This window comes from Carcharodon carcharias, chromosome 7 (assembly GCF_017639515.1).
Source record: "Carcharodon carcharias isolate sCarCar2 chromosome 7, sCarCar2.pri, whole genome shotgun sequence".
Classification (NCBI taxonomy): Eukaryota; Metazoa; Chordata; class Chondrichthyes; order Lamniformes; family Lamnidae; genus Carcharodon; species Carcharodon carcharias.
In genome coordinates, this window is record NC_054473.1 from 146,059,975 (window position 1) to 146,076,813 (window position 16,839).

The window sequence follows — 16,839 nt, forward strand, 5'->3', positions numbered from 1 at the left end:
CATCATAAAACAGGCTATCAAGTCATTACCTTTGTTGGAGCTTGCTGTGCACAAATTGGCTGCTCTGTTTCCAACATTACAACAGTGACTACAGAAAGTACTTAATTGGCTGTCAAGCACTTTGGAACACTACAAGACTGTGAAAGCCACATATAAATGCAAGCTCACGCTTTCTTTTACTTCACTGTAAAACTTCCAGTTCAGCATGACACTCTCAAGACATTTTTAACTCACTGTGCCTGTCTGTCAATAACAAGTTTACTGTGGTCTCCAAGAGAGATTGTCCATTATTTAGCCACAATTATATAAATATTTTATGTCTCCCATAACATACAATATGATCAAATGAGTACCATATGCATTCCATAAGCAAATTTATTCACATAAGCCATTTAACTAGTTAGCTGAAATAAAATAACCCTGGATACAAAGCACCTAGTAATTTTCTCACAGTTACATTAACTACAATTTAACAAGTGTCTTTAATATGCCATTTCACCAAACTATAAAACACAATAGCAGTAGTATAGTTACGGCCAAAACACTATGTTGTAGAAAGCTCAAGGGTTTTTCAAATCTTACCATTTTAGATTTCATTTTTTTTTCCAGCTTTTCAGTTGGATTAATTTTAAAAATGGCTCAATTGACTTTAAAACTAACCTGGTTTGAATACCTCATGCTGATATTTCTCTGTTCTTTTGGAGGAACATAACGCCTAGCAGGGTCCAAATCCAAAGGGCTGATCAGTTCGTCCACTATGATGGATAAAACATAAGAAAATAGTTGGACGTTAACTAAAATTTAGCTAGAATATTATATCATACTAATCCGTGAAATCATCGATTGATTTATTGCTTTGAAAATACCCAACCTTTGCCACAGAACATATTTGTGGACGTTTGGAAATATTATTGGGTATAAGTGACACTATAAGTGGTCACTAACATGAGACCAGACAATGAGAATTAACAAATTAATTGGCTACGGTGGGCACCACAGCCAATTCTAATCATATCCTTGTGTGACATCGCACACGCACTTTCCAGTAGTTTCACTAGATAATAACCAAGAGTGGCAAATGTGATTGATAATTCCCCTCTTTATTCTACAGGAGAGAGAATACCACCTACACTGCACATACTGTTTCCCTGGGTGAAATAAATTATATAACACTGACTGTGGTTTTGAACTCTGCACCATCTAAGCCTATGTTTTCCAGTTTCTTATTGGATAGTGCATTTCACAGCAAAGCTGTCCAGCATGTGGTGTGCATTTGTTATTATTAAAAGCATAGTTGCAAAAATGATAAAATTCACATTAATTACCAATGGTTTCAGGTCAGTTTAAGTTCTTAACACTCATCATTGGAATTTTTCAAAAAGTCAATTCCTTTTTAGACCAACATAAAAACAATACAGAGAAAGCTGGAAACACTCAACCAGGTTTGGCAGATTTTGTGGAGAGAATAAATATAAATAGAGTTAACATTTCAGGTCAATGGCCCTTTCATCAGAATGAATGATGGAAGGTCATTATCTACCTGAAATGTTAACTCTTTTTCTTTCTCCACAGATGCTGCCCACTTGCTGAGTATTGCCAGCATTTTCTGTTTTATTTCAGATTTCCAGCATCCAGTATTTTGCTTTCATAAAAATGACTAAATCTTTTTTTTATTTGTTCGTGGGATGTGGGCTTCGTTGGCAAGGTCAGCATTTATTGCCCATCCCTATTTGCCTTTGAGAACTGAGTGGCTTGTTAGGCCATTTCAGAGGGCATTTAAGAGTTAACCACATTGTTGTGGGTCTGGAGTCACATGTAGGCCAGACCAGGTAAGGACAGCAGATTTCCTTCCCTAAAGGACATTCGTGAACCAGGTGAGTTTTTACATCAATTGACAATGGTTTCATGGCCATCATTAGACTATTTAATTCCAGATTTTTTACTGAATTCGAGTCCCGCCTTCACATTGAGGATACCCTCCATCATGTTATGAGGCACTACCATTGTGCTAAATGAAATAGATTTCAAACAGATCTAGCAACTCAACACGGGGCATCCATGAGGTGCTGTGGGCCATCAGCAGCAGCAGAATTTGTACTCAAACATAATCTGTAACCTCATGGCCCGGCATATCCCCACTCTAGCATTACCATCAAGCCAGGGGATCAACCCTGGTTCAATGAAGAGTGCAGGAGGTCATGCCAGGAGCAGCACCAGGCATACCTAAACATGAGTTGTCAACCTGGTGAAGCTATCACACAGGACTACTTGCATGCCAAACAGCATAAGCAGCAGGTGATAGAGCTAAGCAATCCCAAAACCAACAGATCAGATCTAAGCTCTGCAATCCTGCCACATCCAGTCGTGAATGGTGGACAACTGAACAATTCACTACAGGAGGAGGCTGCAGAAGTATCCCCATTATCAATGATGGGGATCCCAGCACATTAGTACAAAAGATAATGCCGAAGCATTTGCTACAATCTTGAGCCAGAAGCGCCGAGTGGATGATCCATCTCGGCCTCTCCCCAGCATCACAGATGCCTTCAGCCAATTCCATTCACTCCACATGATATCAAGAAATGGCTGAAGGCACTCGATAGTGCAAAGGCTACGGGCCCTGATAGCATTTTGGCAATAGTACTAAAGACTTGTGCTCCAGAACTTGCTGCGCTCCTAGCCAAGCTGTTCCAGTACAGCTACAACACTGGCATCTACCCGGCCATGTGGAAAATTGCCCACGTATTTCCTGTACACAGAAAGCAGGACAAATCCAACCAGGCCAATTATCGCCCCATCAGTCTACTCTCCGTCGTCAGTAAAGTAATAGAAGGGGTCATCAATAGTGCTGTCAAGTGGCACTTGCTTTGCAATAACCTACTCACTGACACCAGATTTGGGTTCAGCCAGGGCCACTCAGCTCCTGACCTCATTATAGCCTTGGTTCAAAGATAGACAAAAGAGCTGAACTCCTGAGATGAGGTGAGAGCGAATGCCCTCAACATCAAGGCAGCATTTGACCGAGTGTGGCACCAAGGAGCCCCCTATGAACATCTTGGGGGTTACTATTGACCAGAAACAGAATAGGACCAGCCTTATAAATACTGTGGCTACAAGAACAGGTCAGAGGCTAGGAGTTCTGCGACGAGTAACTCACCTCCTGACCCCCCGAAGCCTGTCCACCATCTACAAGGCACAAGTTTGGAGTGTAATGGAATACTTACCACTTGCCTGAATGACTGCAGCTCCCAGAACACTCAACAAGCTTGACACCATCCAAGACAAAGCAGCCTGCTTGATTGGCACCACATCCATAAACATTCACTCCCTCCACCACTGATGCACAGTAGCAGCAGTGTGTACCATCTACAAGATGCACTGCAGGAATTCACCAAGGCTCCTTCAACAGCACCTTCGAAACCCACAACAACTAACTCTAGAAGGACAAGGGCAGCAGATAGATGGGGACACCACCACATGGAAGTTTCCCTCCCAGTCACTCATCATCCTGACTTGGAAATATATCGCTGTTCCTTCACTGTCGCTGGGTCAAAATCCTGGAACTCCCATCCTAACAGCACTGTGGGTGCACCTACAGCACAGGGCTGCAGCGGTTCAAGAAGGCAGCTCATTGCCACCTTCTCAAGAGCAACTAGAGATAGACAATAATTGCTGGCCCAGCCCACATCCCGTGAATGAATAATAAAAAAATATAATGGTCAACACAACAGCCTTGATGAAAGACACAATTGCATCTTCTGTGACTGTGGTGCGTTATCCCTCTTTGTCCTCTTGGAACCAGCACAGCCTTTGATAAAATCTACCACACCCCCATTGTCTGCTTACATTTAAGATCATAGCAGAACATGTTGAACCCACCCCCACAAAATCATCTCAAAACTCCTCAAAGATCCACCTTTAGCTTTTTTCTCATCTACTTACTGCCCCTTGGTAACATCATCCAGAAACATAGGATCACGTTCTATATGTACACTGATGACCCTAGCTCTCTCTCTCTATGACCTCACCCAAACCATCCACTGCTTCTACTATCTGACTGATTGTCCAACATTCAGTTTTGGATCAGCCATTATTTTCTCTAGCTAAACACTGGAAAGATCAAAGCCTTTTCTTCTCAGCCATCTCTGACTCCATTCCACTATCAGTGGCTCACTCAGGCTGAACAACAATGTTTGCAACCTCAGCATCGGCGTCATTTTGAGCTGAGTTTTCAACTCCACAACCTCTCCATCACAAAAACCACACACTCCAATTGCACATTACTGTTGCCTGTCCCCACCTCAACACCTCTGTCGCCTCTAGCCTTGGTTATCCTGATGCTCTCCTTTCCCACCTCTAATCCACCATTCTTTGTGATCTTGAATTCATTCAAAACTCTGCTGGCTGAATTCTGTCCTATACCAAGTCTTGTTCACTCATTACTCCTGTTCTTGCTGACTTATATTGGCTCTGTATACCACTGTATCTCAAATTTGAGATTCTTATCCTTGTGTTTAAAACTGGATATGGTCTTAACACCATCTTTCTTCAAAACATAAATCAGTGGTACCACACCCCTGCCATATTCTCCATTCTTCTGTCGCTGGCCTCTTGTATATCCCCACCTTTTGCTCTATTAATGGAAAGTTATATTTTTAGTTACCTAGGTCAGGTATTGTGGAATTCCCTCCACAAACTCTTCTACCTCCCTCTCCTCCTTATAAGACCCTCCTTACCAGTACTCCTCTTGCACTAAGCTTTTTAATATCCTTTCTAATCGCTGCTGCTGCTTTGGTTGTGTTAAGTTTTCCTTATGCTCCTGTGAATCATCTTGGGACTTTATTTCCACATTAAAGAAGCTGCATAAATACAGTTGTTGCTGCTGGCTTCTAATTTAATTGCTTTAGTTAATAAAATTATTTTACTTACCAAGAAGCTTTGCAATTATATATAAGGCCTGTCCCCATAAGAAAAGGTTTCCATCACGTCCAGAGTTGCTAGGAAAACGCTTTAGGCTGCCAGGTGTTGCCCTTTCTAATTCAATAAAATCGGCCGGCACATAATAGTACTTTGGTACAATGGCAAAACCTGTAGGGTTAAGGAATAGAAACAGGTTAAGCAAATATATCACAAAACTCATTAATATCCCAAACTGAAAAACAACCTTACCTACATGTACAATATAAAGTAGTCAAATTTTTAAGAATCTGTCAGGTGGTGGGGGTGTGAAGGGAAGATGTAAATTCATTTTCATACTTCTTTTGTTATTCAGCTAACCAAGTTAATTTCAATTGTATAGAATTTACAATTGCATTTTAACATAAAATAACACTGATAACTATTACAATTTAGTGTTTCAAATACAGCTCTTTAACTTTTCTTATCTTAATTTATTATCTGGAATACGTTTTAGATTATGACCTGTAATATAGCATGATTACAATTGACAAGATGGACAGTTAATATATTTTTCAATTAGTCACTTGGCAGTATAGAACTGAGTTATGCTGAAAAAGCGACATGCTGTCAAAGCTTTTCATCCTGCACCCATCAGGACTGCATGAGAAACAGGATGCCGATTGGTTGGCAAGTGGACTCTGATTGGTGCTGCCATGGAGAACGCATAGGGGAACAGTTATCCCAAAGCTTTTGTTTAAATTCTCAAAGGGAAGGTTGACTCTGATTGGTTGAGACATGCCATGGGGAATGCACCAGGATTCAGTGCCCTCCAACCTTCAGTTTAATTGAAAAGGTAAACTGCCTAGACAAATTGTTGTTCCTTCTGTAATTTGGTATTCTTGTGTATGCCCTGATGAGTGCAAGACAAAAGCTTTGATAGCATGCCTTTTTTTGTCAGCGATATTTTGCAATTATACTGCAGACTGGAATTTACTCAAGATTCTCACTACTTCTACTAATTTGAAAGAATATAAGAAATGGGAGCAGCCTGCTCCACCAGATCATGATTGATCTAAGTGGCCTTAATTCCAATTTCCTGCCTGTCCCCCATAACCCTTTACTCCCTTGTCAATCAAAAATCTATCTAACTCAGCTTCGAACATAATCAATCTCTCAGCCTCCACTGCTCGCTGTTGGAGAGAATTCCAAACGCTAACGACCCTCTGAGAGAAGAAATTCCTCCTCATCACCCAACTTAAATGGGAGGTCCCTTATTGTGAAACTGTGCCCCCTAGTTCTAGGTTCCCCCTACAAATGGAAAGCAGAAGTATCATCTACCAAACCAGACTTTATTAGTTTATGCGCTCCTGTGAAGTGCCTTGGACACTTTACTACATAAAAGACACTATATGCATGTAAGTTGTTGTTGCTAAGTTACTTTGATCTTTATTTACAAATTAATTAATGAAGAAACAGAACGAAGCAATATGCCACAGCAGAATGCATGATTATGATACATATAATATGTAAAGTCAATCAGAGTGATAGTTTGAAATCATTGACTTAGAACAATCTCCCTAAACCAGTTGCCTGTACTGAATTTAAGTTTCTTGAAATATTCCACTCTCATAAGAAACTGACACTCGATGACGTTCCTTCAATAGCAAAAACATCCCTGCAAATTTATTTTGTTGATGGTACTCTTATTCCATCTTGATAAAAACAGGAACATTATGTCAGCACACGATAAAAGTGCAATGTGTCTCCAAGATAAAGTACATTAGAGACTAACTGCTGTGAATGGCTGAAATACACTCATTAAAAATAAAATTGGTTCATCTCGTGTAAAATTGCTCATGAACTAAAATGAAAATTGTTTCACTTCCTGTAACTGTCACTCTCTTTCTTGCCCCCTCCAAGATAGTCCCTCTGACTATCTGTTTTGTCTTTCAGATTTTTTCCCCCCTTTCTCTATGGCTCTGACAGAATTTACTTGTTGTGGCTTCTGTGTTCACTTGTCTCTAGATCTTTTCTTTACTATTTCTAAAAGCCTCTGCTTCTTGTAACTCTTTTCTTTTGTATGTCTCAAAACCTTTCTCTGTATTCTTTCATATGTGCTTTAATTTGTGTACTTAATTTCTATCGCCTACTTTTTTCAAAAGCACATAGCAAGATAGAAATAAACAAGTAATGGGTTAAAGGTAGGTATCCAAATTGGAGGTGGGGGCTGGTGGATTTCTGAGATTTACAGGAACATAAAGTTAGCGAGTCATTTACATCATAGAAGAAGACCATTTGGCCCATCGAGTCCATGCTGGCTCCCCGCAGAGCAATCCAGTCGGTTCCGCTCCCCATGCGGATCCGTAGCCCTCCAAGTTTAATTCCTTCAAGTGCTTATTCAATTTCCTTTTGAAATTATTGATTGTTTTCACTGCCAGTTCCAAGTTATTACCACACTCTGCATAAAAAAGTTCTTCCTCACATTCCTGCTGCATCTCTTGCCCCAAATCTTAAACCTGCACACCTTAGTCATTTGCCATCAGCTAATGGGAAGAGTTTTTCCTTGTCTACCATATCTAAGCTTGTTATATCTTGCATTCCTCCATCAAAATTCCCCTCAATCCAAAGGTTTGCTCGAAGAACACCAGCTTTTCCAACCTAACTTTGTAACTAAATCCCCCCACCCCTGAAACATATGCAGGCAAGAGATAAAACGGAGCTAAAGTTAGAAGGGAGGATGTCAGACGTGGGTCTCTGATTGACATGACACCAGCAGCAGAGGATAGGAGAAGGGGGATGGAGTGCTTGCAGCGGCTAACATCCAGAAAAAACTGCGGTCTTATCATTCAAACAACTTGAGGGAGTGAAAAGAAGGCAGTTGGACCCTGTGAACAGCCATTGGACGAATGGTGCGTTGGATCGTTTGGTAAGACCGGAACTTGAGGTTTGCAAATATTCATGAAGAAGGGTTGTAGTTGCTCTCAGAGGGGTTACTGAGGTTCAAAAACATTAGGGAGGCTAAGATATTGGGTGCAGCTGGCCACTAGAAGCAATGGAGGGTATTCTAAGTGTTCGGGAGCATTGAATAATCTTAGTGCAGTGTTGACACAGGAACACAGGGAACTACCATATTGTATGGTATACAGAGTGAATGCGGCTGCTGAGACTAATGTGCCAAGGCCAGAGAATCAGAATTAGAAGTCAAGTAACGTATTGAATTCAATCTGGGGTAAATGTGCAGAGGGCAAAATTATTTATGCATAGCATCAACTGGGTCAAAGAGTTGCACAACACAAGAGCATAAAAATATAAGGACACCCAGTGAGGAAGCAATCAGCTGCAATAGCAAAACACAATCGAAACTCCTGTCAAGAGATTGTGCCAAAACTGAAGAATTACAACAGGGATTCTCAAACATTTTTAGTTGAAAGAGTTTTCAAATGGATTAGCAATCTCCCCATCTAAATTATAACAACATAAATTCCTTGCACACGTACATTTCTGAATGTTAAGTTCATTAGTATCCCGTTAAAGGAACTTACATGAAATTTTCCCAGAGTTGTACAAAATACCGAACATTGGTGTGATTGATGATGTGAAAACTCTTATTTTTTCTTCAGATAAAATATAACCTGATAGGTTCAGCAACATATCTGTTGTATACATCACTGCATGACCTTCCTGCACTTCCTGGAGCCGCAAAAGGCTTGATGGCTCCTGTTGGAAACACTGCCAATGTTGCAAGTGTAACCCTCTTCCAACCTCTGCTGTTTACCGGCCTGCCTGTACTAGAATATCGCTGACCCATTGCCTGGTATTGTAGAATTTCTACCACTGGGGCACCACCAGTAATGAGTCCCTTTCATTTTACTGTATTTCTTGGGCTCTCTGATAGTCTCTATGGGTTACCAAAAGTCCATGGACCCCAGTTTGAGAACCACTAAATTAGAGCAACAGAATGTTATATAAAGCTACACCAGGACTGCTACTTTGTAAAATATACTTTATATCTGCTTGTTCTTAAAATTCTAATTTTCCCTGCAGTAGCAGAAAAGAAAGTTTCTAATAGGTCCGTGACTTTCAAGATACCTTCACCTCACCATAGTTGGTATTCTGACAGAGAACCATAGGATGAAGGAGGTGTTAATCGGAGTGAGAAGTCTGCTAACTTGCAAAGTGAAAATTAAGGAATATTCATATTTACAGCTTTTATTCAACATAATGTTTTATGTAAAATAAAGGGAAAGATTCTTTGTAAATACATACAGAACAGATCCCTGGGCTGAGCTACAAAACTGTAATTTAGTTATATTCAGATGAAGTCATTACTCAAAGCAGGGAATCTTTGTTTCAGAGAGCTGTTTGTGAATGCCATCTGAATGCAAAGACTGAATAATAGCTTGCAAGTTACTCCAAATACTTTTTCAAATTATTAGACCATTATTTAATTTAAAAGTAAAATGCATCATTATTATATTTTGGGTGTAGTAGGCCATGTGATTGAAGTGATGTGATACAGGAGCTGGACACCTAAGAAAAAGAGACTTAGAACTTGTGGGGCTGGACCTTTTACTATCAGTATATAGCATTACTATCTATATTAGTAGTTGTTATTAGAGTTAACAGCTTAAATAGATTAAGATATTGCTGAAGTATTGTTTGGTCACTGTTGCAAATTTTGATGTTATATAAGGGTTAGAGTTTTACAAGAGATTACAAATCCATTAACTATATGAACTATATTTCACTTTCCCCATCACATTGTGATTTAATACAAGCACAATTTGACCGCTTTCAAATTACTAGGTGTATTTTGCAATACCTAGCCCCTGAAACTTATCCATGACATTTTTTCATGAGTTTGTAATCCAAATGCACAAATCTGTTCAATAAATTCTGTTTTTTGTAAGCTACAATGGAAGAAATGTTCTTGCACAGTATTATTTGAAAGCTGTTTAACAAAGCAGATGGCAACCTGATCAAACATTGACGTAGAATACAAATTTCCTTTTCCTTGGATTCAAATGATTTTGCAGAATTTATATATGTTCACATCTATCAAATGCTGCATGCTCATTTCACATTATTTGAGATTAATTTTATTAGTGTCTTGCAGCAGACAAGACATTATACTGTTCCCTGTAGACCGTTCTACATGTAAAATGTCCATTTCTTGACATTCAAATGTAAAAATTTAAACACACAGGGCTGATTTGTTGGCAAGCTATAATGCAAGATATTCACACTAAGAGGTAATGATGAGTCTATGTAAAACCATATTCAGACCACAATTAGGGTACTGTGAATAATGTTGGACTCCATACTACGGGAAGGATTTTGAGTCTTTAAAAGGGTACAATGCAGATTTACTAGGATGTTGTCTGGTATGAAAAAATACAAATACTAGAAAAGACTTGAAAAGTTGTTTGATTTGCACTGGAACAACAATGCAAATTGTGGGAGAACATAAGAGAAGTTTTTAAATTATAATAGGATTGGACAAAGTAAACAGAAGTAGAATGTTTCCAGTAGTTGAAGGATCAAGAGTGAAGTTCCATAGATACAAGATTCAATGGAAGAAATTTACAACAGGGGCAGCAGAAACTTCTTCGCAGAGTTTTAAGGCAGTGGGATTCACTTCCAGGTTCTACTTTCATGGTTAGATTGGATAGACAGGCAAGGAGTGAAAAAGAAGTAGTTGCATAAGGATGTAAGAAATAGGATTAGGAGTAGACCTTTTGGCACCCCCCCCCCACCAAAACCTGTTCCCCTATTCAATATGATCACGGCTGATCTTCTACCTCAACTCCACTTTCCTGCTCACTTCCCGTATCCCCTGATTTCCTGAGAGGCCAAAAATCTATAGATCTCAGTCCTGAAATATACTCAACAATGGAACATCCACAATGCTCAGGGGTAGACAACTCAAAAGATTCATAACCCTCCATGTGAAGGCATTTCATCTCATCATCCCTTATCCTGAGGCTGTATCCATGTTCTAAATTCCTCATCCAGGGAAAACAACCCCTGAGTGTCCATCCCATCGAGCCCATTCTGAATCAATGAGATTATCTCTCATTCTTCTAAATTTACGAGAATAGGACCAATTTATTCAGCCTCTCATCCTAGTACAACTCCCTAATCCATGTAACCATCTAGTGAACCTTTGCTGTATCACCTCCAAGGCAAGGAAATCCTTCTTTAGATCTGGAGACCAAAACTATGCATAGTGCCCCAAGTGTGGTCTCACCAAAGCCCAATATTGCTGTAGCAAGACTTCCTTATTCTTGTACTCCAATTTCTTTGCAATAAAAACCAACATTTGCCTTTCTAATTCCTGACTGTATCTGCATGCTAACTCTCTGCATTTCTTGTACAGTACACCAAGTCTCTCTGAACATCAACATTTAAAAGTTTTATGACTTTAAAAAATATTCTTATTACCAAAGTGAATAACCACAAACTTCCCCATTGTACTCCATCTGCCACCTTATTGCCCACTCACTTAGCCTGTTTATAGCTCTTTGCAGCCTTTTTGTGTCCTCGTCATGGTTTACATTCCTACCTAATTTTGTATCATCAGTAAACTTAGGTACATTACTCTTGGTCTCTTTGTCTACATCATTAATGTACATTGTAAATAGTTGAGGTCCCAGTTCTGATCCTTGCAGCAATCCACTAGTTACGTTCTGCCAATTTGAAAATGACCCATTTATCCTTACTCTCTGCTTCCTGTCCCTTAACCAATCTTCCATCCATGTTAATATATTATCTCCAACTCATGAGTACTTAGCTTGTGTTGTTACATTTTATATGGCACCTTATTGAATGCCTTTTCGAAATCCAATTACATACATCTACTAGTCCCCCTTTATCTATCCTACCAATTATAAGCTCAAGCAACTCAAGTAAATTTGTCAAACACTATTTCCCTTTCGTAAAACCATGTTGACTTAGTCTGGTTATACTATGATTTCCTAAGTGCATCGTTAAGACTTCCCTAATAATGGATTCCAAGGGCAGGATTTTCACTCTGGAATGGGAAACGGAAGCCCGTATTGATTTTAAGTTCTGAACTCACCCCCAGGATGGGGTTTAGGAAACAGAAATGGACCCCACCAAGTTTCATGTGGACGACCACTTAATTTCAATGGAGATGGTTTGGGCAACCTATTATTGGCAGGAACGGAGGCAGTCCAACTTATCTGTGCCTGATTTAAACTCACCATGACAGACATTATTGTGGTTGCTGTCATGATCCTAGGCCAGACCCCCAGGTTATTGGTAAGATCTAGTTTTTTTTTTTCATTTGCTCACGGGATGTGGGCTTCATTGGCTGGGCCAGCATTTATTGCCCATCTCTAGTTGCCCTTGAGAAGGTGGTGGGTGAGCTGCCTTCTTGAATCGCTGCAGTCCATGTGGTGTAGGTACACCCACAGTGCTGTTTGGAAGGGAGTTCCAGGATTTTGACCCAGTGACAGTGAAGGAATGGCAATATATTTCCAAGTCAGGATGGTGAGTGATTTGGAGGGGAACTTCCAGGTGGTGGTGTTCCCATCTATCTGCTTCCCTTGTCCTTCTAGATGGTAGTGGCTGTGGGTTTGGAAGGTGCTGTCGAAGGAGCCTTGATGAACTCCTGCAGTGCATCTTGTAGATGGTACACACTGCTACTAATGTGCGTCAGTGGTGGAGGGAGTGAATGTTTGTGGATGTGGTGCCCATCACGCAGGCTGCTTTGTCCTGGGCAGTGTCAAGTTTCTTGAGTGTTGTAGGAGATGCACTCATCCAGGCAAGTGGGGAGTATTCCATCACACTCCTGACTTGTGCCTTGTAGATGGTGGACAGGCTTTGGGGAGTCAGGAGGTGAGTTACTCGTTGCACCATTCCTAGCCTCGGCCTGCTCTTATAGCCACAGTATTTATATGGCTAGTCCGGTTCAGTTTGTGGTCAATGGCAACCCCCAGGATGTTGATAGTGGGGAATTCAGTGATGATAATGCCATTGAACATCAAGGGGCAATGGCTGGATTCCCTCTTGTTGGAGACACTGGTATGGTGTGAATGTTACTTGCCACTTGTCGGCCCAAGCCTGGGTATTGTCCAGGTCTTGCTGCATTTGGACATGGACAACTTCAGTACCTGAGGAGTTGTGAATGGTGCTGAACATTGTGTAATCATCAGCGAACATCCCCACTTCTGACCTTATGATGGAAGGAGGGTCATTGATGAAGCAGCAGAAGATGGTTGGGCTGAGGACACTACCCTGAGAACTCCTGCAGTGAGGCCCTGGAGCTGAGATGACTGACTTCCAACTACCACAACCATCTTCCATTGTGCTAGGTATGGCTCCAATCAGTGGAGAGTTTTCCCCTGATTCCCATTCACTCCAGTTTTGCTGGGGTCCTTGATGTCATACTCTGTCGAATGCTGCCTTGATGTCAAGGACAGTCACTCTCACCTCACCAATACTCACCTTACTAATACCAGTGACCAATAAAACTTTGTTTGAAGGAGACAAAGTTTGAGATTTAATACACTCATTCAGTGAATAAACAAAAATAACCCTTACTACATAAAGCCAGAAAGATAAAACGATTTACAACTTTATATTCCAACATTCGGAGTTAATATGAGGTACATGTGCATTAAGAGACAAACTGTACTGGAACACACCAAACTACACAATAAGTGGCAGATGCGACCAAGACAGAATCCATGGATTTCTCAACAACACATCCAGACTTCAGTAATACTGAGTCGATCATTCTCACTGAAACTTTATCTCTCTCACGAGGGATTCCGGTCTTCACCTTTGAAGATCTAACCTTGGAATTCTCTCCAAGAGTCACCTCAATCTGAGCGGCATCAATGTCTACCCACTTGGCAGGGTTTCAACCTCTTCTCTTGAGATTCCATTCCTCTGGATTTGTGAATACGCACTCAAGTACCAGCTCACAAACACAACTTCAGATCTTCGGCTGCACCAAAGAGAACACCACCACTCCAATGTGGTACCTTTGCACAACGGCCCACAGCATGGAGTCACCTACCTTCGACTGCCATCATGGATCTCCAGGGCTTCTTCTGAGCCTTCTTCGACGGCCAAGACTTCCCTTGAGCCTTCTTCACCACAGCCCTTTGCCTATTTGGAAACTGTTTCTCTGTTCCTCCATTTTCAATTGAACTGGACCTCTTCCTGTCGCTGTTCTCTCTCTTATTTTGAGACCCTGCCTGGCACACTAACTTTACATGATGCTCTGCTCCCGGTTAGCACACCTTTTTTCTTCTGGCACAGGCACGCTATGCCTACGTAAAAGAACGTAAAAATACTGATCTGCGTATGTGCAGCCTGCTCCTGGTCTGTGCAGCTCCAAGGCCCGTCGGAAGTTGAAGTTCCTGACCTCGCTCTCAACATCAAGGTAAGCTTGGTTTTCATAACACTGCTGTTTCACTGCTATGTGTATAGTGAAGAATCAAGGAAATCTTCATTTCCACAATGTCTCAGGAGAGCCAGAGGCTTGGAACCCGGGGCAGGGCAGCACTTTGATTTTCAGGAGCAAACCTGGAGGTGATGCTGGAGGCAATGATGGGGAGGAAGGAGGTCCTCTTCCCAGAGGTGGCAGGAGGAGGCCACTCTGCCAGACCAAACAGGCATGGATGGGCATCAGTACAGTCAGAACTTGAATCTTTTAAAAATTCATTTATGGGATGTGGGCATCACTGGCCTAATTGCTCTTGAGAAGGTGGTGGTGAGTTGCCTTCTTGAACCTCAGCAGTTGTGGTGTAGGTACACCCACAGTGCTGTTAAGGAGGGAGTTCCAGGGTTTTGACCCTGTGACAGGGAAGGAATGACAATATATTTCCAAGTCATGATGGTGAGTAGCTTGGAGCGGAACTTTCAGGTAGAGGTCATGGGTTTGGAAGGTGCTGCCTAAGGGGCCTTGATGAGTTTCTTTAGTGCATCTTGTACATGGTACACACGGCTGCCACTGTTCGTTGGTCGTGGAGGGAGTGAATGTTTGTGAAAGGGGTGCCAATCAAGCGGGCTACTTTGTCCTGGGTGTGTCAGGCTTCTTGAGTGTTGTTGGAGCTGCACTCATCCAGGCAGAAATGTGGTCAGAAGAACTTGAATCTAGTGCAGGAATAGGTTTAATAACCTGATATGCTCAGGCAAGGTGAGTGTTAACTCCAACCCTCATTGGAGGTTTCTGGGCATTCACCCTTCAGCACACACACAAGCTGAGGAGCCTCAGGGCATATGCTGCGCCTGAACATGGGAAGAGTGTATGCACAGGCCACTTACCAACCCACAGAATGGCTTACAGCCATAGAGCTGCTAAGGACCTCTCACCACTGCTACACATACCTCCAATGAATTGAAGAAGTTGCCACTGGCAACAGAGCCTTATCTCTGTCTTTTTGTCCTTACAGCAGAAACAGGCACATAATGCCCAAAAGAGGGCTCAAATGAGTACAGGGGTACCCCACCTTCATATCATCACATCAATGGAGGCAGAAGTGATGGAAATAGCCAGCTTCATAGACCACAAAGAAGTCAGTTATTTCAAAATTGACACTCATGTTGGAAATGGTGATTACAAAGAGCTATGTACTCATTAAGGGGGTGCATTTCACTCCACTCCATTCGACTTCATGCCAAACACTTAACTGCATTGTGAATCCTCAGCACAGCAGAGACTTCTGCTCTGCAAGGCTAACTCTCATGTTCACCCATGGAGACCTTCTCCCTCACCATCACCGGACCAAGATGACCAGCCAAGCTTAGAAGTAGCACAGTTCCATTTTACAAGTGTACCAGCCCCTAGTTCAAGTACACTCACCTCACGCACGTTTAAATAGGGGTTGCACTGGGTGAGTAGCATGTCACTAGAGTGCAGGAGGAGGTGCCAAATGCAGAGGCAGCTGTGGGCAGACCCCTCAGAGGATAGTGAAGAGACACAGCCATGCTGAGCTGGGCACAGATGCAAGGTCTCAGATATCACTGGAAAGGAGTTTCTACCTAGACCAACCGCAGCAGATTCCTCCCAGATATCAGAGTTCCCAGATGCAGTGCGAGGTACAGGGACTGAGAATGGAAGAGTCCATTCAGTTCATGTACTTCACCATGGCTCAGGGATTTGAGGGCATGAGTTCATCCACGGAAAAAACGACCAACCTTTGGGAAAGCTGTATGCGGCAGCACATGTTGGAACTGCACACTGGTGTACACAGAATGCATGCAGCAGTCAAGTGGCACTGGTCAAGCAGAGATGTTTGAAGGAGATGCTAGTTGTGCTCCAGCTGGTGTTCCCCTCCAGCCATCTGGAGCACCAGCCAAAGGCTGAGAATGTCACTGAGGAGGATAAGGGTGCCACCCCACACAGGGAGCCATAATCATCTACAGCCTTCTTAGCCTCTCTGACATAAGGAACATCTGTGCAGCAGGGCCCAGGTGATGGAGGCTGTCCCTGTAACGGTGGAAGTGTAGCAGTCTCTGAAGATGCCCCCACAGACACCTCCACAACAAGGACGACCACCACATACATCTCAGCTGCAAGCTAAGACAAGTGAGCAGGCTGCCTCCACCTCCTCCGAGGCCACAAGTGGAACGCCACGTAAAAGTGACCGAGCGCGGAGGCTCCCACGTCACGCAGAGCACTGAGTGGATCACAGGGGTGTTACCTTACTGTATGTATGCACTGTTCTCCTTTCTAAGTACAGTGTTAATAGTGACACTTGAAGCCACATGTGTGATGGCAGGACAGGAAGAGGTATGAGGTGTTCTTCAATGGTTACAGCAAAATCTCCTGGTAGATCTGCACCTTTCATTGGCAGTAAGAGCTTACATGTACCAGGCTGTGTCTTCAACGGAGGTGGTGGCATGGCCAGCTCAGAATGTGTTCCATTTCACGCCCTTCACGCTGGGTCAGAGGGGCTCAGT

The 16,839-nt window shown here is 42.2% G+C and overlaps 1 protein-coding gene across 5 annotated transcripts in view; it reads right to left on the minus strand.

The window, feature by feature from the left end:
• The window catches only part of phkb (phosphorylase kinase, beta), a 290,351-nt gene that overhangs the window by 123,322 nt on the left and 150,190 nt on the right, over nt 1-16,839 (minus strand). For all 5 annotated transcript variants that reach the window (XM_041192251.1, XM_041192249.1, XM_041192250.1 and 2 more), the window contains 2 exons: nt 4,930-5,088; nt 661-755 (listed from right to left, as the gene is read on the minus strand). In XM_041192251.1, the coding sequence (XP_041048185.1) occupies nt 661-755; nt 4,930-5,088 (254 nt within the window). The remainder of the gene's footprint in view (nt 1-660; nt 756-4,929; nt 5,089-16,839) is intronic.